General features: G+C 45.7%; 1 protein-coding gene across 1 annotated transcript in view; it reads left to right on the top strand.

Moving 5' to 3' along the window:
* Nucleotides 1-22,689, top strand: part of ENTPD1 (ectonucleoside triphosphate diphosphohydrolase 1) — an 87,172-nt gene that overhangs the window by 52,607 nt on the left and 11,876 nt on the right. Inside the window, exons 3-7 of the mRNA XM_038743913.1 lie at nucleotides 5,892-6,009; nucleotides 8,369-8,519; nucleotides 11,735-11,894; nucleotides 13,671-13,910; nucleotides 17,203-17,463. Of these exons, the coding sequence (XP_038599841.1) occupies nucleotides 5,892-6,009; nucleotides 8,369-8,519; nucleotides 11,735-11,894; nucleotides 13,671-13,910; nucleotides 17,203-17,463 (930 nt within the window). The remainder of the gene's footprint in view (nucleotides 1-5,891; nucleotides 6,010-8,368; nucleotides 8,520-11,734; nucleotides 11,895-13,670; nucleotides 13,911-17,202; nucleotides 17,464-22,689) is intronic.

Raw genomic sequence — 22,689 nt, 5'->3', positions numbered from 1 at the left:
ACTGCATTATTTGGTGATGGCACTGTTCCAAGATGTGAAGGGCTGCCACCCAACTGGTATTGATCTGATCAGTTTGGAATCAGAAGCTGCTACTCAAACCCCCTTATCCTGCTCCCTCTGTTCCCTGACACTCGGACATTTTGGGGGATAAGGCCATCCAGGAGCTGGCTCAAACATCTGGACACTCTGTTTCCGGTTCTCATCTGCTCAGCATTTGTCTGTTGAAATCTTTACCAAAATACCATTCACCAGACTGTGCTGCCTGGGAGAACAGAGGGCTGAAGTAAGTTTGGGGAGGGGGGGTTTCTCTGCAGACTACATAGAAGAGAGAAACCTTCATTCATTCATTCAATCGTATTTATTGAGTGCTTACTGTGTGCAGAGCACTCTACCAAGCGCTTGGGAAGTGCAAGTCGGCAACATATAGGGACGGTCCCTACCCAACAATGGGCTCACAGTCTAGAAACCTGCACCCTGAGTGCTCAGAGCACTGTAGGAGTTTGGCCTGGTGGATTACAACGATTATGTCCTCTATAAAGTCCCCTTTACATCCCTCCCTAATAACATAGTGAAAGGGGTGGAAGCCAGATTGCAGGGGTAAAGGAGAGAATTGGAGGAGAGGACGTAGAGGAGCAGAAGTAGACAACTCACTCAAGGACTTTGGAGACGAATGGTAGGAAGGCGACAGGGAGATAGTGTAAAGGTGCCCCGGGGGTCAAAGGAAGGTTTTGTATTTCACATTACCATAATAGAGTATAGAAAGTACAAAAGAGTTCTTCGCAAAAAGGCAGCTTGCTTCAAACTGCCCACAGTGTCAAGAGAAATACAGGCAATTCCTTACTCTCTCCCTCTAACCTATAGAGTATTCCTTAGTGAGCTGCAAACTCCTCAGGAAATAGTGTCAGACCACTCCCTAAAAAAGAGGGTATGCATGCTCTTCAAAGGAACAGTGGGAGGAAATGACAAAAGAAATAGTCACAAAAGTATCATTTGCTATGGAACCAGTGCCTCTTTTTAACGGAATCGAGCATTCCCTTTCAGACATTATCTCATCTCAGGATATGAGGTGGCATGTGTTTTTTCTACCTGTTTCACTTGTGAAAAAATTGGGGTACTAAGGAAATGGAGAAAAATGGGGACTGGAATTTGGAGGGGAATATAAATAAGCCCACACATTTTTTCTTCAGTAAAGCAGGGATAAAATAGTCACCACAATAGGTACACATGTACCTTCAGGTTCCAGGTAGTTTGCTATTTTTCACAACTGTCTAAAAAACTTTGATATAATAATAATGATGGTATTTGTTAAGCGCTTACCATGTGCCATGCACTGCTCTAAGTGCTGGCATCTTTAATAGATGGTGCTAGAGCCGAGTCAGCACGCTGGTCATTTTTTTTTCTGTTTCCTGGGATCTTATTTTGATAATAGAAGACAGATGCAGGAGATTATTGAAAGATTGCCATCTCTACAAGTGTTCCTCATCGTCTATGATGAATACAGCTATTCATCTCCACTCTTCGGATGGGCTGGGATAGTGTGTATAAGGCTATAGCTTCTAGATGTCCTTGCTTGGGTGGTGATTAGTGTTGCCTTAGTTCTCTTCCACTTTGACAATCTTTCACATGACACTCGTTGTGGGTAGGGAACGGGTCTACCAATTCTTTTGTACTGTACTCTCCTGAGTGCTTAGTACAGTGCTCAATAAAAACCAACGATTGGTTTGTATATCACAATATAGGCTTCTAGAAGGCTCTTTTGTCAGGGCTGAGAGAGACCGCATGGTCAATGCAGTACTTGTTTTTCGGCAAATAGCGTCTTTATCTCCGAATCAGTTTCATCAAACCACTCTCTCGATAGGTTCAGCTAGCCAAGCCTGGTGGGCAGTTTGGTGGGGAAATACCTATTTGCTGTTTGCTCTGGAGATGAGTGCAGAGCTCTCTGCCATCATCCTCATTCTCCAGGACCTAAACATGGAGCTACTGTCATGATTTCAGGTCATCTTTTTTCAATATGATGACTGTATTGTTGGTGCAAGCTTGCAAGTTATCCAACAATACTCAGTCCAGCTTTCTGTTCCATTCATTCATTCATTCATTCACTCAATCATATTTATTGAGCGCTCACTGTGTGCAGAGCACTGTACTAAGCGCTTGGGAAGTACAAGTCGGCAACATATAGAGACAGTCCCTACCCAACCACGGGCTCACAGTCTAGAAGGGGGAGACAGACAACAAAACAAAACACGTAGACGGGCCAAATCATCAGAACAAACAGGATTATAGCTATATGCACATCATTAACAAAATAAATAGAATAGTAAATATGTACACGTAAAGTGAATAGAGTAATAACTCTGTACAAATATATACAAGTGCTGTGGGGCGGGGAAAGAGGTAAGGTGGGGGGGATGGGGAGGAGGAGACGAAAAAGGGGGTTCAGTCTGGGAAGGCCTCCTGAAGGAGGTGAGCTCTCAGTAGGGCTTTGAAGGGAGGAAGACAGCTAGTTTGGTGGATGTGTGGAGGGAGGGCATTCCAGGCCAGGGGAAGGATGTGGGCTGGGAGTTGATGGCGGGAAAGGTGAGAACGAGGGACAGTGAGGAGGTTAGCGGCCAAGGAGCGGAGGGTGCAGGCTGGGCTTTAGAAGGAGAGAAGGGAGGTGAGGTAGGAGGGGGTGAGGTGATGGACAGCCTTGAAGCCGAGAGTGAGGAGCTATTTCTTGATTCGTAGGTTGACAGGCATGGCTCCCATGTTCTAGACGTCCTTCAGGTCCCTTTGATGCACAATGCTGTAGTCAATGCTATGTCATTGTTTGAAATGTAAGAGAACCAGAATGTTTTTTCCTTAGTTTTGTTGGCAAACAATGGCGTTAGTGAGCATGAGATGTTCTGGCATATCTACAAAGTAATAGTAGTCTACTGCTTTGTTATTTAGTTTGACAATCCCGTGCGGTCTAGTGACTTCCTTCCCTATTTGCTCACTTTGGGCAGGGAATCTGTCGTTTATTGTTGTATTGTATTCTCCAAGTGTTTAGTCAGTGCTCTGCACACAGTAGGTGCTCCATAAATAGGATTGAATGAAGGAACGAATGGATATTTTGGCACCACTACTACTAACAATAATGGTATTTGTTAAGCACTTACTGTGTGCCAGGCACTGTAATAAGCACTGGTGATAGATTCAAGCCAGTAGACCCTGTCCCACATGAGGCTCAGTCTCAATCCCCATTTTCCAGATGAGGTAACTGAGGCACAGAGAAGTGAAGTGATTTGCCCATGACCACACAGCAGACAAGAGATGGAGACAGGATTAGAACCCATGACCTTCTGACTCCTAAGCCCGGGCTGTATCCACTACGCCATGCTGCTTCGTGCTGAAGCAGCGTGGTTCAGTGGAAAAATCATGGGCTTAGGAGTCAGAGGTCATGGGTTCATTCATCCATTCAATCGTATTTCTTGAGTGCTTACTGTGTGCAGAGCACTGTACTAAGCACTTGGGAAGTACAAGTCGGCAACACATAGAGACGGTCCCTACCCAACAACGGGCTCACAGTCTGGAAGGGGGAGACAGACAACAAAACAAAACATGGAGACAGGTGTCAAAATCATCAGAACGAGGGGTCTAATCCCAGCTCCACCAGCTGTGTTACTTAACTTCTCTGTGCCTCAGTTACCTCATCTGGAAAATGGGGATTAAGACTGTGAGCCCCATCTGGGACAACCTGATTACCTTGTATCTCCCGCAGCACTTAGAACAGTGCTTGGCACATAGTAAACGCTTAACAAATACAAAAATTATTATTATTATTCTACTACTAACTCAAGCATTGCATTCTTCTAGGACAACCAGCTTCTCAAATGTGAGAATTTTTGGAGGAGTACCATCTAAACCTTGACAGATTTTGTTGTTGTTGCTATTATTATTATTATATTAAGCACTTACTATGTTCATTCATTCATTCAATCACATGTATTGAGGGCTTATTCTATTTATTTTATTTTGTTAGTATGTTTGGTTTTGTTCTCTGTCTCCCCCTTTTAGACTGTGAGCCCACTGTTGGGTAGGGACTGTCTCTATATGTTGCCAATTTGTACTTCCCAAGCGCTTAGTACAGTGCTCTGCACACAGTAAGCGCTCAATAAATACGATTGATGATGATGATGATGGAAAGCACTTTTCTAAGTGTTTGGGAGAGTACAAAATAAGAACAAACAGACACATTCCCTGCCCACATAGATAGATGTTGCCTGCTGAAAGGGAAGGCCCACATGGGGCTCTTTCCAGTGAGCCACGCTGCTTCTAATTTCATTCATTCATTCATTCATTCATATTTATTGGGCACTAATGCTGCAGAGCACTGTACTAAGCGCTTGGGAAGTACAAGTTGGCAACATATTGAGACAGTCCCTACCCAACAGTGGGCTCACAGTCTAGAAAGGGGAGACAAACAACAAAACAAAACATATTAACAAAATAAAATAAATAGAATAAATATGTACAAGTAAAATAAATAGAGTAATAAATATGTACAAACATATATACATATATACAGGTGCTGTGGGGAGGAGAAGGAGGTAAGGTGGGGGGATGGGGAGGGGGATGGGCAGGTCACTTCACTTCTCTGTGCCTCAGTTACCTTATCCATAAAATGGCGATTGAGACTGTGAGCCCCACGTGGGACAACCTGATTACCTTCTAATGGCAAAAGCCCGGGCCTGGGAATTAGAGGATGTGGGTTCTAACCCCAGCTCGGTCACTTGTCTGCTGTGTGACCCAGGGCAAGTCACTCCACGTCTCTGAGCCTCAGTTTCCTCATCTGTAAAATGGGGATGAAGACTAAACGAGATTGGGCACAACTCTGACACCTTTTTCTTTTTATGGTATTTATTAAGCGCCGACTTGTACTTTCCCAAGCGCTCAGTACAGTGCTCTGTACACAATAAGCGCTCAATAAATACGAATGAATGAATGAATGAATGAACTAATTTCTCGGCTTCAAGGCCGTGACAAAACCAAATCCGGATCCAGCTGAAATAGCTAATATGCTGTGGAATTCATTTGGCCGAATCATATTTTTGAGGGTGTGAACCAGAGTGATTATTAAAGCTCCCGTTCCAGTTCTGGTTTTTTTTAAATAGTATTTGTTAAGCACTTACTATGGGTCAAATACTGTTTTAAATTAAGTCGGACAAAGTCCCTTGTCCTACTTGGGGCTCACAGTCTAAGTAGGAGGGAGGACATGTATCACCTTTTTGTTCTCTGTCTCCCCCTTCTAGACTGTGATCCTGCTGTTGGGTGGGTACTGTCTCTATGTGTTGCTGACTTGTACTTCCCAAGTGCTTAGTACAGTGCTCTGCACACAGTAAGCACTCAATAACTACAATTGATTGATTGATTGATTGATCGCCATTTTACAGCTGAGGAAGCTGACGCACAGAGATGTGAAGTGACAGAGCTGACAAGTGGCGGAGCCGGGATTAGAACCCACGACCTCTGACTCCCAAGCCTGAGCTCTTTCCACTAAGCCATGCTGCTTCAGTGTCTTTCATCTTCCTCTGAGGATGGAGGGGAATAATGGATGGGATCACTGATCACTTCCAATGTGTGTCTTAAGATTATCCACTTGCTGTTCGCAACATCCGGTGCTGCTCTCAATCCTTCCTTATAACACAACCATCATCCCAGACCTTAGACTAGGAAACAATCACCCTATTCCCGCATCCCACTTGGCAGGCCGGACTGTCCAGCCCCTTAGCTCTCAGTAGTCCCCAGCTTCACAGAATCACTGGAGTTGGGCCACGGTCCTTCTTTAAGACACTTCCTCCGCCCATCCCAGGTACTGCAGAAGCAGTTAGGCAAGGGTTGATTTGATGCCTGGTGTGTTTTGTCCTCAGTTCGGGATTGTCTTGGATGCCGGCTCTTCTCACACAGGCCTGTACGTGTACAAATGGCCAGCGGAGAAGGAAAATGATACTGGAGTTGTGCAACAGGTGGCTGTGTGCAAGGTACAAGGTAAGGAGAGGATGTGGGGCAAGGAAAGAAGGTGGGAAGGCCTCTCTTCCAAGAGGCCTTCCCCAGTTATATCCTCATTTTCTACTTCTCTCACTCCTTTCTGAGCATCCCTGTACTTGGATTTGCACCCTTTATTCACCCCTCCCTCAACCCCACACCACTTACACAAATATCCACAACATCTATTTATATTAATGTCTGTCTCCCCTTCCAGAGTGTAAGCTCGTTGTGGGAAGGGAAAGTGTCTACCAACTCTGCTATGGAATACTCTCCCAAGTGCTGGTACAGTGGTCTGCACACAGTCAGCGCTCAATAAATATGATTGACTGATTGAGGGATCGGGAGCCTGAGGCTAGATCACAGAATGATAATGAATTTGCAGTACCCAGAGAGAGTAGTTAATTATTCATTGGGGCATTTTTTAAGTGCTTATTATTTGACAAGCACTGTACTATGCTCTGGGGTGAATACAAGATCAGGTTGGACATAGTCCCTATCTTACATGGGGTGCCAAGTGCAAGTAGGACAGAAAACAGGTATTTCACCCCCATTTTATAAGGCCAGATCATAGAAGGATAATGAATTTGCAGTACCTAGAGAGAGTAGTTAATTATTCATTGGGGCATTTTTTAAGTGCTTATTATTTGACAAGCACTGTACTATGCTCTGTGGTGAATACAAGATCATCTTTCCATGGGGGCCTCGCTGGGATATTTATTGAGCCGTCAATAGGTACGATGCTCCAGGATAAACACTTGGGAAATCAATCAATGGTATTTACTGACCACAGTACAACCAAGTTGGTAGACATGTTCCCTACCCACAAAGGACTTAGAGTCTAGAGGGAAAGTACAAAAAGTGCAGGGGATACTGTCTTTCCAGAGAATAGCATGAAGAAGTGTAGATGGCCAAGGGAGGGGTAAACTCAAAATGATCCTAGTGATGATCCAGAAACCTCCAGTGGCTGCCCACCAGCCTCCGTAACAGATAAAAACTCCTTGCCATAGGCTTTAAAGCACTCAATCAGTTCGCCCTATCCTACTTCACCTCACTGATCTCCTCCTACAGCTCGGCCCTAACACTCTGATCTTCTACCTATTACTCATTCTGCCCCAATCTCATCTATCTCACTGCTGACCCCTTTCCCATATCCTCCCCCTTTATTTTGTTAGTATGTTTGGTTTTGTTCTCTGTCTCCCCCTTTTAGACTGTGAGCCCACTGTTGGGTAGGAACTGTCTCTATATGTTGCCAACTTGTACTTCCCAAGCGCTTAGTACAGTGCTCTGTACACAGTAAGCGCGCAATAAATACGATTGATTGATATACCTCAGATCACCACTCTCTCCACCTTCAAAGCACTATTAAGGTCACATCTCCTCTAAGAGGCCTTTCCCAATTTTCTTTTCCCCAGCTCGGTCTCCTTTCATTCATTCATTCAATAGTATTTTTTGAGCGCTTACTGTGTGCAGAGCACTGTACTAAGTGCTTGGGAAGTACAAGTTGGCAACATATAGAGATGGTCCCTAACCAACAGTGGGCTCACAGTCTAGAAGGGGGAGACAGAGAACAAAACAAAACATAGTAACAGAACAAAATAAATAGAATAAATATGTACAAGTAAAATAAGTCAATAAATAGAGTAATAAATACGTACAAACATATATACATATATACAGGTGCTGTGGGGAAGGGAAGGAGGTACAGTGGGGGAGATGGAGAGGGGGAGGAGGGGGAGAGGATGGAGGGGGCTCAGTCTTTCTGCATGGTCTATGGACTTGGATCTGTGATATTTGGATACTTTACATTCATCCCAACCTCACAGCACTTATGTACATATCTTTAAATTATGTATTGCAAATTACTCATTTTTCCATTTTAAAATCTATCTCCCCCTCTAGAATGTAAACTCATCATGGACAGGGAATGTGTTTGCTAATTCTGTTGCACTGCATTCTCCCGTGCGCTTAATACAGTTTTCGGCACATAACAAGTGCTCAATAAATTCTATGACTGATCGATTGATAAATCCTTAGATGAAGAAAGAGATCATTTTTAACTTTGAATTTTTTTAGATAATTGACTCAAATCTCTGCTTCTCTGAACCAGAATGGATCTGGATTTGGAGGGCTGGGTAGGTGGCAGAGACGGTGGCTCCCCATTCCCCACATCTTACTGAGGGTCACTTACCAATCTGGAGCCTCCATCCCTGCGTCTATTTTACCTCAGCTTTGCCCAGCGAGGAATCTAGAAAACCCAGGAATCATCAGGAAGCTAGGCACATATGAAACATAGAACATCCCTGCCTTGAGAGGATCGCTTTGACCTTTGACCTCCACATTCCTTTTTCTCCTTCCCCAGGTCCCGGAATCTCAGGATATGCTCAGGAAGTTGATAAGGTGGGCGCTCCCCTTGGCCAATGCATGGAAAAGGCCAAGGAGGTGATCCCTGAACAACAATACTCAGAGACCCCTGTCTATCTGGGGGCAACAGCCGGCATGCGGCTACTCAGGTACGATATCATCTGTAGACCCTCGGACTGGGAGTCCCACTGGGATAGACTGTGGACCTACCCCTGCACTGATCGCAGTAATTGGCACACAAGTGATTAACAAATACCATGTTTCTTGTTACTCTCTGGGGCAGAAAGGCCTATTCAAGTTGCTAAGGGTCACCTATCTTTCTCAGTTCCAGGCGAGTTCCCCACAACCCAAATTCCCAAAACCATCTGAAGAGATTTGGGAGCTGGGAGGCTGATGGAGAAACCACACCATAGGATATTTGAGGAACCAGAGGATCCCAAAAGCTCTGAGGTCCCTAGGACAGGGCTTGAGTTTGAGTTTCATTCATTCATTCAATTGCATTTATTGAGCCCTTACTGTGTACAGAGCACTACACTAAGTGCTTTGGGAAAGTACAACACAATAATAATAATAATAATAACACAACAATAAAAAGTGACATTCCCTGCCCACACAAGCTTACAGTTTAGACAGGTGGAGACAGACATCAATATAAATAAGTAAAATTACAGATATGTACACAAATGCTGAGGGGCTGGAAGGGGGAAAGCTAAGGAAGCAAGTCAGGGTGATGCAGAGGGGAGTGGGAGATGAGGAAAGCCCACTTAGTCTGGGAAGGCCTCTTGGAGGAGGTGTGCCTTTAATAAGGCTTTGAAGGAGCTGGGGAGAGTAATCGTCTGTCGGATTTGAGGAGGGAGGGCATTCCAGACCAGAAGCAGGATGTGGGCTAGGCTGTATATGTCCCCCCATTTCCCAGCAATATTCTGTAGAGTAGTGCATCAACTGTAATGCAATCAGCTCACCCCCTCTTTCCTTACCTTGCTGCTTCCCTACAACTACTTTTATTAATAATCGTAGTATTTGTTAAGCACTTACTATGTGCAGGCACTGTATTAAGCCCTAGAATGGGTTCAAGCAAATTGTGTTGGACAAAGTCCCTGTCCCACATGGGGCTCACAGTCTCAATCCTCATTTTACAGATGCAGTAACTGAGGCACAGAGAAGTGAAATGACTTGCCCAAACAGACAAGTGGTGGAGCCAGGATTCTTGTCCTCACACTTTGCTCCTCTATTGCCGACTTATTCACTGTACATCAGTGTCATCAATCTCACTGCTGACCCCTTGCCCACCCTCTGAACTGGCAGTCCTTCCCCCTCCATGTATGACAGACCACCACACTCTCCTCCTTCAAAACCTCATTAAAACCCCATCTCCTCCAAAGAGGCCTTCCCTGACTGAGCCCTCATTTCCCCCTGCTCCCTCTCCCTTCTGCAAAACCTTTGCACTTGGATTTTTGCCCTCGAAGCACTTGATATTCACTCCAGCCTCAGCCCTATAGAACTTAAATACATCCCCCACTAGTCTGTAAACACTCTGTGGGCAGAAAACATGTCTACCAATTCTTTCTGGAGCACTTAGTACAGTGCTTTGCCCACAGTAAACACTCAATAAATATGACAGATCGATTATTGTCTGTCTCCCCCTCTAGGCTGTAAACTTCTTAATAATAAAAATAATAATGGCATTTATTAAAGTGCTTACTATATGCAAAACACTGCTCTAAGCTCTAGGGAGGTTACAAGGTGATCAGGTTGTCCCTCGGGGGGCTCACAGTCTTAATCCCCATTTTACAGATGAGGTAACTGAGGCACAGAGAAGTGAAGTGACCTGCCCAAAGTCACACAGCTGACAATTGGCGGAGCCGGGGTTTGAACCCATGACCTCTGACTCCAAAGCCGGAGCTCTTTCCACTGAGCCACGCTGCTTCCTAGGGGCAGGGAATGTGTCTACCAACTCTGTTATACTGTACCCTCTCAAGTGTTTAGTACAGTGCTCTGCACAGAGTAAGCACTCAATAAATATGAGTGATTGATTGATAGAGACCACTTATTTTCCCAACCTTTTCAGAGCCAAGGTGAAAGCATGGATTCCCCAAGGTGTCCATTTTCTGCTTCCTTTATTCATTCATTCATTCAATCATATTTATTGAGCACTTAATGTGTGTAGAGCACTGTACTAAGTGCTTGGGAAGTACAAGTCAGCAACATCTAGAAACAGTCCCTACCCAACAGTGGGCTCACAGTCTAGAAGGGGAAGACAGACAACAAAACAAAACATATTAACAAAATAAAATAAATAGAATTAATATGTACAAGTAAAATAAATAGAGTAATAAATATATACACACATATATACAGGTGCTGTGGGGAGGGGAAGGAGGTAAGATGGGGGATTCATTCATTCATTCATTCAATCGTATTTATTGAGCACTTACTGTGTGCAGAGCACTGTACTAAGCGCTTGGGAAGTACAAGTTGGCAACATATAGAGACGGTCCCTACCCAGCAGCGGGCTCACAGTCTAGAAGGGGGAGACAGACAACAAAACAAAACGTATTAACAAAATAAAATAAACAGAATAAATATGTACAAGTAACATAAGTAAATAAATAGAGTAATAAATATTTACAAACAAATATATACAGGTGCTGTGGGGAGGGGAAGGAGGTAAGACGAGGGGCTATTCATTCATTCATTCATTCATTCAATCATATTTATTGAGCGCTTACTGTGTGCAGAGCACTGTGCTAAGCGCTTGGGAAGTACAAGTAGGACAGACCGTCTTCGTTCAGAGCAATCAATCAATCAATCGATCGATCGGTGGTATTTATGGAGCACTTACTGTGTGCAGAGCACTGTACTAAGCACTTAGGAGTGTACAATACAACAGCAGATATGTTCCCTGCCCACAACGAGCTTGAAGTCTTAGAGGGGCACCGTGAGGCAGTTATAAGGGTCTCCTAGCCTGAAGCTCTGCAGCCTCTTCATTTTCTGCTTCCTTTAGGACAGACCACCTTTGTTCAGAGCAATCAATCAATCAATTGATTGATTGGTGGTATTTATGGAGCACTTGCCATGTGCAGAGCACTGTACTAAGCGCTTAGGAGTGTACAACAGAGTCAGCAGACACATTCCCTGCCCACAACGAGCTTGAAGTCTTAGAGGGGCACCGTGAGGCAGTTATAAGGGTCTCTTAGCCCGAGGCTCTGCAGCCTAACACCTCCAGCAATTTCTGAAATGGCTTCAGTCTCTTGCTGCCCAGACCTCAGCTAGCCAGAAGCTCACATCCTCCGGTCAATTCTCTCAGTTGGCAGCGGCAGCAGCAGTTCACACGGGCTCTTTTTCCTCTGCGCTGGATGAACAGGTTGGAGAACAGCACTCTGGCTGAAGAAGTCCTTTCCGCGGTGGAGAAGAGCCTCGGCTCTTACCCCTTTGACTTCCAGGGGGCCCGGATCATCACCGGCAAGGAAGAAGGGGCTTATGGCTGGATCACCATTAATTATCTGCTGGGAAATTTCAATCAGGTAACCTAAATCACAGGGATGTGCATTGGGGATGGGGGAGCTCCTGGGAACAAGGGCTGGTCGGGTCATGGGAAAAGCATCCTCTCTCATCTTCATTCATTCATTCATTCAATCGTATTTATTGAGCGCTTACTGTGTGCGGAGCACTGTACTAAGCACTTGGGAAGTACAAGTTGGCAACATACAGAGATGGTCCCTACCCAACAGTGGGCTCACAGTCTAGAAAGTGGGCTCCCAGTCATCTTCCCAGCCCCTAGTCAAGGGTGACCCTCTGTAAATGCCTTCTGAAGGAAATCTAGACTCCCTGCTCCCCCGGCTCTGGTCCCACTCTGGTGGGAAACATTCCCTTGTTGTACAGAGAAGAGAAGCAGTGTGGCTCAGTGGAAAGAGCACGGGCTTTGAAGTCGGAGGTCATGGGTTCAAATCCTGGCTCCACCAATTGTCAGCTGTGTGACCTCGGGCGAGTCACTTCACTTCTCTGGGCCTCAGTTCCCTCATCTGGAAAATGGGGATGAAGACTGTGAGCCCCACGTGGGACAACCTGACCACCTTGTAACCTCCCCGGCACTTAGAACAGTGCTTTGCACATAATAAGCCCTTAATAAATGCCATTATTATTATTATAGAGTCACATGTAAAATCAAAAAGGGGCAGTCTATTTTGATTCAGCTTTCTCCAAGTTCTGATTGGCTGCTACCAATGCTCTTCCTGAATCTTTTTTTCAATGGGACCTATCGAATGTCAGAGTGCTAGGCCCTGTGGTAAGCACTTGGGCAAGCATAACTGCAGCAAGTCACACACTACCTGCCCTCAAGGAACTCACCGTCTAATTTATTTTAATGTATGTCTCCCCCACTAGATTGTAAATTCCGTAATAATAATAGTGGTATTTGTTAAGCACTTATTATTTGCCAGGCACTGTACTAAATGCTGGGTGTATACAAGCAAACAGGGTGGGACACAGTCCCTGTCCCATGTGGGGCTGACATTCATTCATTCATTCAGTCGTATTTATTGAGCACTTACTGTGTGCCGAGCACTGTCCTAAGCACTTGGGAAGTACAAGTTGGCAACATATAGAGATGGTCCCTACCCAACAACGGGCTCACACTAGAAGGGAGTCTCAATCCCTATTTTACAGATGAGGTATCTGAGGCACAGAGAAGTGAACTCACTTGCCCAAGGTCAAACAGCAAATGGCAGAGCAGAGATTAGAACCCCCCTCCTCCCCCTCTCCATCCCCCCCGCCTTACCTCCTTCCCTTCCCCACAGCACCTGTATATATGTATATATGTTTGTACTTATTTATTACTCTATTTATTTTACTTGTACATATCTATTCTATTCTATTTATTTTATTTTGTTAATATGATTTGTTTTGTTCTCTGTCTCCCCCTTCTAGACTGTGAGCCCACTGTTGGGTAGGGACTGTCTCTAGATGTTGCCAACTTGTACTTCCCAAGAGCTTAGTACAGTGCTCTGCACACAGTAAGTGCTCAATAAATACGATTGATTGATTGATTGATGGCCTTCTGACTCCCAAGTCTGTGCTCTAGCCATCATGTCCGTCACTCGCCCAAGTGCTTAGTGCACTGTAAGAGCCCAATAGATACCATAAATCGATGGATTAATGGTTCCATTCAGGTCCCTGCCAGACTTAGCTCGGCTGCTTCTTCTGCGCTGCGTGGCTTCCTCTAGAACCCACCGTGTCTCTGATTGCCTCCCCTCTCCTCCCTTCCCCCAAAACCCTAGACCAGGTAGCTTTGTGTCTTTCAGAGTTCTGCCTGGCTGAAATTTCTGCCCAAATCCTGGGGCAGCCAGGAAACATCGGGAGCCCTGGACCTGGGAGGAGCCTCCACGCAGATCACCTTTGTGCCACAAAAGGAGGACAACGAGTCCAGTGACAGCTCGCTGCACTTCCACCTCTACGGCAAGAACTACAACATCTACACACACAGCTTCCTGTGCTATGGGAAGGACCAGGCTCTACGTTTGAAGTTGACCAAGAGCATCCAGGCAAGTAATGCCCATCCCAGACTTGGCCTCCCTTTCGCTGATGAGTGTTTGGAATTCTCGTCTGTCTTCCTGTTGTTTTCTGGCCGGACACAGGGCTGGGCTTGAGAGGTCACTTAGCAGGTTTTGGAAATCCTCTCTACTGCCTGGCTTCATTTTCTGGATCCTTCCATTTGGAAACTCTGAGTCCAGTGGTTGCCCATCCACCTCCACATAAAGCAAAAACTCCTCACCGTTGGCTTTTAAGCACACAGTCACCTTGCCCCCTCCTACCTCACCTCACTAACCTCCTACTCATCTAATGCTAGCCTTCTCACTGTAACTCAGTCTCATCTAACCACCAATCTCTTGCCCACATCCTACCTGTGGCCTGAAATGCCCTCCTTCCTCAAATCTGACAATTACTCTCTGCCCCTTCACAGCCTTATTGAAGGCACATTTCCTCCAAGAGGCCTTTCCTGTCTGAGCCCCCATTTCCTCTCTTCTCCCTTCTGCATCACTCTGACTTGCCCCCTTAATTCACCATGCCCCAAGCCCCACAGCATTTATGTACAAATCTGTAATTTGCTTATTTATATTAATGCCTGTCTCCCCTCTAGACCATAAGATCGTTGTGGGCAGGGAATGTGTCTATTCATTCTTACATTGTACTTTCCCAAGCACTTCATACAGTGCTCTGCGCACAGTAAGTGCTCAATAAATACAATTGAATGAATGACGTCTCCCTGCTTCTCTCTATGTTCTCCTTCATTCATTCATTCATTCAATCGTATGTATTGAGCGCTTACTGTGTGCAGAGCACTGTACTAAGCGCTTGGGAAGTACAAGTTGGCAACATATAGAGACTGTCCCTACCCAACAGCGGGCTCACAGTCTAGAAGGGAGAGACAGACAACAAAACAAAACATATAAACCAAATAAAATAAATAGAATGACTTCCTTCCTGACTACAGTTTCTCCAGGGAACTTTTCCCGCCCCCTCTCTCTCCTACTCCCCGAAGAGGGCCAGGTCTCTGCTCCTTTTTATTCAAGCACCTTCCCCTACCTTTAATATCTTCCTCTTAGGTCATATCTCATGGCTCTGAAGACCCCCCCAAGTTCATGGGGTCCGAGCCACATTTAGAAAAATGTTCATTTGTTGTTCTGGGGCATTGTATTAGGAAGACCTGCATTGAGCAAAGTAGTGAGAGACAAAATATCCCAAAGGCCCGGCCGATGTTGGCAAAAATAAGGTGGGAAAACAGGTGCCATCCTGGACCGGAGAGAGGGGAGAAGCAGAGGACAGGGAGGAGAGGGGGACCCTTTCGGCAGACCTGGGTAGGTGGCTGGAGTCAGTCCCAAAGCCTTGGTTAAGTAATGTAGCCTAGTGGGTAGGCTCAGAAGGACCTGTGTTCTAATTCAGCTCTGCCACTTTTCCACTGTGTGACCTTGGCCAAGTCCCTTTCTCTGTGCCTCAGTTCCCTCATCTGTAAAATGGGGACTGTGAGCCCTATGTGGGACAGGGACTGTGTCCAACCTGATTAGCTTGTATCTAACCCTGCGCTTAGTACAGTGCCTGGCACATAGTAAGCACTGAACAAATACCATTAAAAAAAATCCAAATGAGCCAGGTGTGGCTGGGCCTAAAACCACAGGTCAAGTAAGTTGTGGGGCTGGGATGCCCCCTGGGCAAGCCCATTGCTGGGTAGGGATTGTCTCTATTTGTGGTTGAATTGCACTTTCCAAGCACTTAGTACGGTGCTCTGAACACAGTAAGTGCTCAATAAATACGATTGAATGAGTGAATGGCATGTGCCCAGAAGTGAGGAGCCACTGGTATCACGCTCTGAGTCCCACTCAACCCACTTCCGATCATTCCACAGCCTGGAGACAGGCAGGGCCAGGTATTGCTGATTCGCTCCGGGTTCTGCCCAGGCAGGGGCAGGTTCAGACCTGACTCTTCTTGTCCAGGCCAAGAAGGGCTCCAGGGGGAATTGAAGGGAAGAGAAGTCTAGCCAAGCAGCTTGGTCAGGTCAGGAGGTAGAGAAGGGGAGGTAAGAGAATGTGGGTTTCCTAGTGGGGAGGAGAGGAAACAACCAAGAGGATCCAGTATTCTAAGGGAAAAGAGGAAGGAAAGAGCCATCTTAGGGTTATTCCTTCAATTGCATTTATTGAGCGCTTACTGTGTACAGAGCACTGGACTAAGCCACTGGACTGGAGGCCTTTCCAGACTGAGCCCCCTCCTTCCTCTCCCCTTCCTCCCCTTCCCCATCCACCCCACCTTACCTCCTTCCCCTCCCCACAGCACTTGTATATATGTATATATGTTTGTACGTTTTCATTACTCTATTTATTTATTTTATTTGTAAATATTTATTCTATTTATTTTATTTTGTTAGTATGTTTTGTTCTCTGTCTCTCCCTTCTAGACTGTGAGCCCACTGTCGGGTAGGGACCGTCTCTATATGTTGCCAACTTGTACTTCCCAAGTGCTTAGTACAGTGCTCTGCACACAGTAAGTGCTCAACAAATACGATTGAATGAATGAATGAATGAACTAAGCAGCATGGCTTAGCACGGGCTTTGGAGTCAGAGGTCATGGGTTCGAATCCCGGCTCCACCAGTTGTCAGCTGTGTGACTTTGGACAAGTCACTTCACTTCTCTGGGCCTCAGTTCCCCCATCCGTAAAATGGGGATTAAGACTGTGAGCCCCCCGTGGGACAACCTGATCACCTTGTAACCTCCCCAGTGCTTAGAACAGTGCTTTGCACATAGTAAACGCTTAATAAATGCCATCATTATTATTATTATTATTATCTGTAAAATGGGGATTAAAACTGTGAGCCCCCCGTGGGACAACCTGATCACCTTGTAACCTCCTCAACACTTAGAACAGTGCTTTGCACATAGTAAGTGCTTAATAAATGCCATTATTATTATTATTATAGAGACGGTCCCTACCCAACAACAGGATCACAGTCTTTCCCTGTCTCGGGGAAGAGATGGGAAAGAGCAGTAGAGACTAATTAAGAGGCTTTGCTACACTGTCAGGACATAGGAATGGGCAGCTAGTGGAGTTGATTTGACCTGGCAGTAAAACATTGGGAATGGGCCACTCAATGGGCAACAAACGGCACGCGCTGGGGCCATCTAGGCATGGACCAAGGGACGAAGCTGACATTTCCAGAGGTGTCATAAGTGGGGCTGGGGGTATCGTGAGGCAGAGCCTTGGGCTAGGAGACAATTCCAACTGTCACACACAAACCTCCCGGCACTCTGGCTGGATGGAATGGACTTATGTGGTTTTCCCCGTAGGAGGCAGAAAATGGACAGTTGAAGGACCCATGCTTTCACACTGGCTACAAGAAGGTTGTGAAGATGAGCGATCTCTACAGTAGCCCCTGCACTGAGAAGGCGGAGAGCGTCCTTCATCTGGATGAGCTCCACATCCAGGGCACTGGAAACTTTGCGCAGTGCCAGAAGAGTCTCGAGAACATTTTCAACACTTCCTTCTGCTCTTACTCACGGTGTTCTTTCAATGGGATTTTTCTACCACCCGTAAGGGGAGATTTCAGGGTAAGTTCATGATACCTTGAAGCTAGATTCATGGGGGAAACTACTGGTGCAAACAAAATATATTTTTTTTTTTGCAGGGGAGGGGAGGGATCAGTAATTCCTGAATAATTTCCTAGGTTCATTCATTCATTCATTTGTTCAATCGTATTTATTGAGCACTTACTGTGTGCAGAGCACTGTACTAAGCGCTTGGAAAGTACAAGTAGGCAACATATAGAGACAGCCCCTACCCAACAACGGGCTCACAGTCTAGAAGGGGGAGACAGACACTAAAACAAAACATTCATTCATTCATTCAATCATATTTATTGAGCGCTTACTGTGTGCAGAACACTGTACTAAGCACTTGGAAAGTACAAGTTGGCAACATATAGAGATGGTCCCTACCCAACAGTGGGCTCACAGTCTAGGCGAGGGAGACAGACACTAAAACAAAACATATAGACATGTGGACAGGTGCTACTTAATAATAATAATGATGTTATTTGTTAAGCACTTACTATGTGCCAAGCACTATTCTAAGCACTGTAGTAGATACAAGGTAATCAGGTTGTCCCACTTGGGGCTCACAGTCTTAATCCCCATTTTACAGATGAAGTAACTGAGACAGAGGGAAGTGAAGTGACTTACCCAAAGTCACACAGCTGATAAGTGGCGGAGCAGGGATTAGAACCCACGACCTGTGATTCCCAAGCCTGTGCTGTTGCCACTAAACCACACTGTGAAGATGACACTTCACCAATCTAAGCCACGCTCCCAATACACCACACACATTCACTAAATAAGATTCCAAGCTTCAGGACCATAGTTAATAGGGGAGATGGGGGAATCCATCTAGACTGTGAGCTCCCTTTAGACTGTAAGCTTGTTGTGGGCAGGGGACGTGTCTGCCAAACTCTCCCGAAAATTTTGTACAGTTCTCTGCATACAGTAAGTGCTCCGTAAGTACCATTGATTGATTGAGATTATGTGAGGGAGCAATGTACTTTGTGGGCGATTCATCTGACCTTTTCCTCCCTTCTACTCCTCACATTTTAGCCACTGAGGGGAATACAGGCAGAAACTTGTATCAATATCAGCAGGGTCCGGCCTTGAAAATCACCTGAGAAAGCAATGGCCAGGGCCCATTCTGAAGTTCCCCTTTGAATCAGTGCCATGGTGCCTAGCCTTCTCCAGCTTTCCAGGATTGGGCTTCAGCTGAGAGGGAAGCTAAGAGAATATATGGAAGCAGGGGTGATTCCAAGTACCATTTAGTCCTGGTCATCTGATGCACAGTTTAAGAAATCTGGAGTTTTTTTATGGTATTTGTTAAGCGCTTCCTATGTGCCAGGCCCCGTACTAAGTGCTGGGGTAGATACAAGGTTGAACACAGTCCATGTTCCACAAGGGGCTCACAGTCTTAATTCCCATTTTATGGATGAGGTAACTGGGACACAAGGAAGTTAAGTAACTTGCCCAAGATCACACAGCAGACCAACGGCGAAGCCAGAATTGGAGCCCAAGTCCTTCTAACCCCCAGGCCCATGCTCTAATCTACTAGGCCTTCTCAGCAGTAGAAATTTAAGCAAATTAGTTCCCATTTGGAGCCAGCGGACCACATTTTGGCTTAAATGCAGTTTGTCAGAACCTACTGGATTGTAAGTCCAAGGACTGCCTGCACTACTACCAATGAAAATAGGGGTATTTGCTAAGAGCTTATTTTCTGCCATGCCCTCTGCTAAGCAAGATGATTAGATCTGACCCAGCCCCTATCCCACATCGGGCTCATAGTCTAATCAATCAATCAATCAATCAAACATATTTATTGAGCGCTTACCGTGTGCAGAGCACTGTACTAAGTGCTTGGGAAGTACAAGTTGGCAACACATCTCAAAGAGATGTGTTGAGATGTTAAGAGTTGTGTTACATCTAAGAGATGTAACACATCTTTAAGAGGGAGAGAGAACAGATATTTTATCCAAATTTTACAGATGAGGAAATTGATGCCTTGATGCAAGTTTAGGGACCTTTTATGGTATTTGTTAGGCACTTGCTATGTGTGAGGCACAGTTCTAAGCACTGGGGTAGATATAAGGTAATCAGGTTGGACACATTCCATGTCCCACATGGGGCTCACAGCTGTAATCCCCATTTTACACATGAGGCCCAGAGAAGCAAAGTGACTTGACCAAGATCACACAGCATTCATTCATTCATTCATTCAATCGTATTTATTGAGCGCTTACTGTGTGCAGAGCACTGTACTAAGCACTTGGGAAGTACAAGTCGGCAACATATAGAGACGGTCCCTACCCAACAGCGGGCTCACAGTCTAGAATGGGGAGACAGACAACAAAAGAAAACATATTAACAAAATAAAATGAATAGAATAAATATGTACAAGTAAAATAAATAGAGTAATAAATATGTACATACATATATACAGGTGCTGTGGGGAGGGTAAGGAGATAAGGCTGGGGGGAGGGGGAGAGGAAGGAGGGGGCTCAGTCTGGGAAGGCCTCCTGGAGAAGGTGAGCTCTCAGTAGTGCTTTGAAGGGAGGAAGAGAGCTTTCGTCCCTTTTGCGTTATTAGTCATCGTCAATAAATGCGTTTTCTTAAAGAAGTCTCCCACTCACGGGCCTGTTACTGCCTCTCTCAGTGAAGGCGGGGACAGCCCACATCCACCTGGGCAATAAGCGCCCCCTAAAAGAAGCCTTCCTCCTCCACTTTCACTCGCACAGTCTCTCAAGGGACATAGAATTGTTACTGAACACTTCCTGGGGACCAGTGCTGTGGAAATAAAAGATTCATGCATTCAGTCGTATTTATTGAGTGCTTACTGTGTACAGAGCACTGTACTAGCTGTACTGTGTACAGAGCACAGCAGACAAGTGGCAGAGCCAGGACTAGAACGCAGGTCCTTCTGCCTCAAAGACCTGGGCTCTATCCACTAGGCCATGCTGCCCAAGGGCACACAGCAGACAATTGGCAGAGTCGGGTTTAGAACCCAGGTCTACCGGCTCCCTGCCCTGTGTTCTTTTCACTAGGCTCTGCTGAGCTGGGCATTTGGAAGAGTTTAATAAAAATAGAAGCATTAGGCCCTGCCCTTGAGAACCTTACAGTCTAAGGAAGCAACAGGGCATAGTGGCTAGAGCGTGGGCCAGAAGGTCATGGGTTCTAATCTCGGCTCTGCCACTTGCTTGTTGTGTGACCCCGGGCAAGTCACTTCCTTCTCTGGGTCTCAGTTACCTCATCTGTAAAATGGAAATTGAGACTGTGAGCCCCACATGGGACAGGGACCGTGTCCAACCCGATTTGCTTGTATCCACCTCAGCACTTAGTACAGTGCCTGATGCATAGTAAGCACTTAACAAATACCATTATCATCATCAGCAGCAGCAGCTTATACACTTGAACTGACCCAATCCAAACCCCAGCCTGACTGATTTGGGTCAAACCCCAGAAGTGGAGTCAATTTTTTTAAATTTTTTTTATGGTATTTGTTAAGTGCTTACTATATGCCAGGCATTGTAATAAGTGCTGGGGTAGTTAAAAGCTAATCAGTTTGGACACATTAGGGCTCACAGTCTTAATCCCTACTTTACAGATGAGAGAAATGAAGCACAGAGAAGTTAAGAAACTTGCCCAAAAGTCAGAAAAGTCTGGGATCTAATCCTGGTTCTGCCACTTGTCTGGCGTGGGATTTTGGGCAAGTTTCTTAACTTCTCTGTGCCTCATTTCTCTCATCTGTAAAGTGGGGATTAAGACTGTGAGCCCTGATGTGTCCAAACTGATTAGCTTTTAACTACCCCAGCACTTATTACAGTGCTGGGATATCCACTAGGACGTCCAGTCAGAGGCCCAAAACCCAACTACACTGAGACTTTCCCACACGCAGATCTTCAGTCCCGCACAGTGGGTCCCGGGACCAGAGCTACTAGGCTTTGCTGAGAGTCACCAGGCAGGCCTTCCAGCCTGAAGAGACTTGAAAGGAAGGGTCACAGGCTATCCCAGCCAGTGTCCCCCTCTCCATCCCATTTCTTGGACAAGCCAAGCCCAGGCCTTTGCAGAACTCTAACATGGAGGAAAATCCACTGGGTAACTGTTCACTTCTCCGCCTCACTTGAGGGTGCTGTTCCAACCGCCGTGCGTCCTTTCACTCATTCATTCCTTCATTCAATCGTATTTATTGAGCACTTACTGTGTGCAGAGCACTGTTCTGAGAGCTTGGGAGAGTACAATACAACAGTAAACAGACATATTCCCTGACCACGACGAGCTGACAGTCTGGGGGGCGGGGGGGGGAGACAGACATTAATATAAATGAATAAGTAAATTTCAGATATGTACGTAAGTGCTGTGGGGCTGGTGGGGGGATGAATAAGAAGAGAAAGTCTGGGCAATGACGGAGAGGGGAGTGGGATAAGAGGAAAAGAGGGCTTAGTCAGGAAAGGCCTCTTGAAGGAGAGGCCAGCTTGCCAGGAGAACTAGAACATTATGTGGCCTAATGGAAAGAACTGGGGGCTGGGAGTTAGGTAGGTTTTAATCTCAGCTCTATCACTTGCCTGCTGTATGTGGCACTGGGCTCAACTTAACTTCTCTATGCCTCAGTTACCTCATCTGTAAAACAGGGATATTCATTCAATTGTATTTATTGAGTTCTTACTGTGCGCAGAGCACTGTACTGAACCTGATTAGGGTGTATCTACCCTGGCGCTTTCTATAGTGCTTGGCATATATCAAGTGCTTAACAAATACCGCATTTATCATTTTCAAATCCACCTCAGCACCTTCCTGCAGGGAGAAACCCTTGGCTTGTCCATAGGCCAGAGACCTGAATGAGAGTAAAGACTTTGTCGGCTGCCGGTTCTTCTGGCTCTGAGACCCTGAGCGCCTTGGTGGGACAGGACAGGGGCTGAAGCAAAGGGAAAGGGCATCCGCCCATGGTAACCTCATTCTTAAGGAAAGAGTTCCTTAAAAAATTCTGTTTCTTACATCCATTTGGTCACGGTATTCTCCTGGGTTACTAGATTGAGTCCAGTATCTCAGACAAATATAGCAACAATTTGGAGAAGACGGAAAAGGATGATTAAAGGCCCTTGGGGAAGTGCATGTAGGGAATTGCTTTTCCTTTTTTAAATGCATCTGTGGAATTTGGCCCAGCAATGAAACAATGACTGTCTGCTGCCAAGGAGCAAGTGGAATTGATTAGAGAACATGGCAAGGAGGGATAGGTTGAAATCAAAT

The sequence above is a fragment of the Tachyglossus aculeatus genome, chromosome 3 (genome assembly GCF_015852505.1).
Source record: "Tachyglossus aculeatus isolate mTacAcu1 chromosome 3, mTacAcu1.pri, whole genome shotgun sequence".
In the NCBI taxonomy this organism is placed as follows: Eukaryota; Metazoa; Chordata; class Mammalia; order Monotremata; family Tachyglossidae; genus Tachyglossus; species Tachyglossus aculeatus.
Note: the sequence above shows the minus strand (reverse complement) of the source record. Positions and strands in the feature narration are given on the sequence as shown.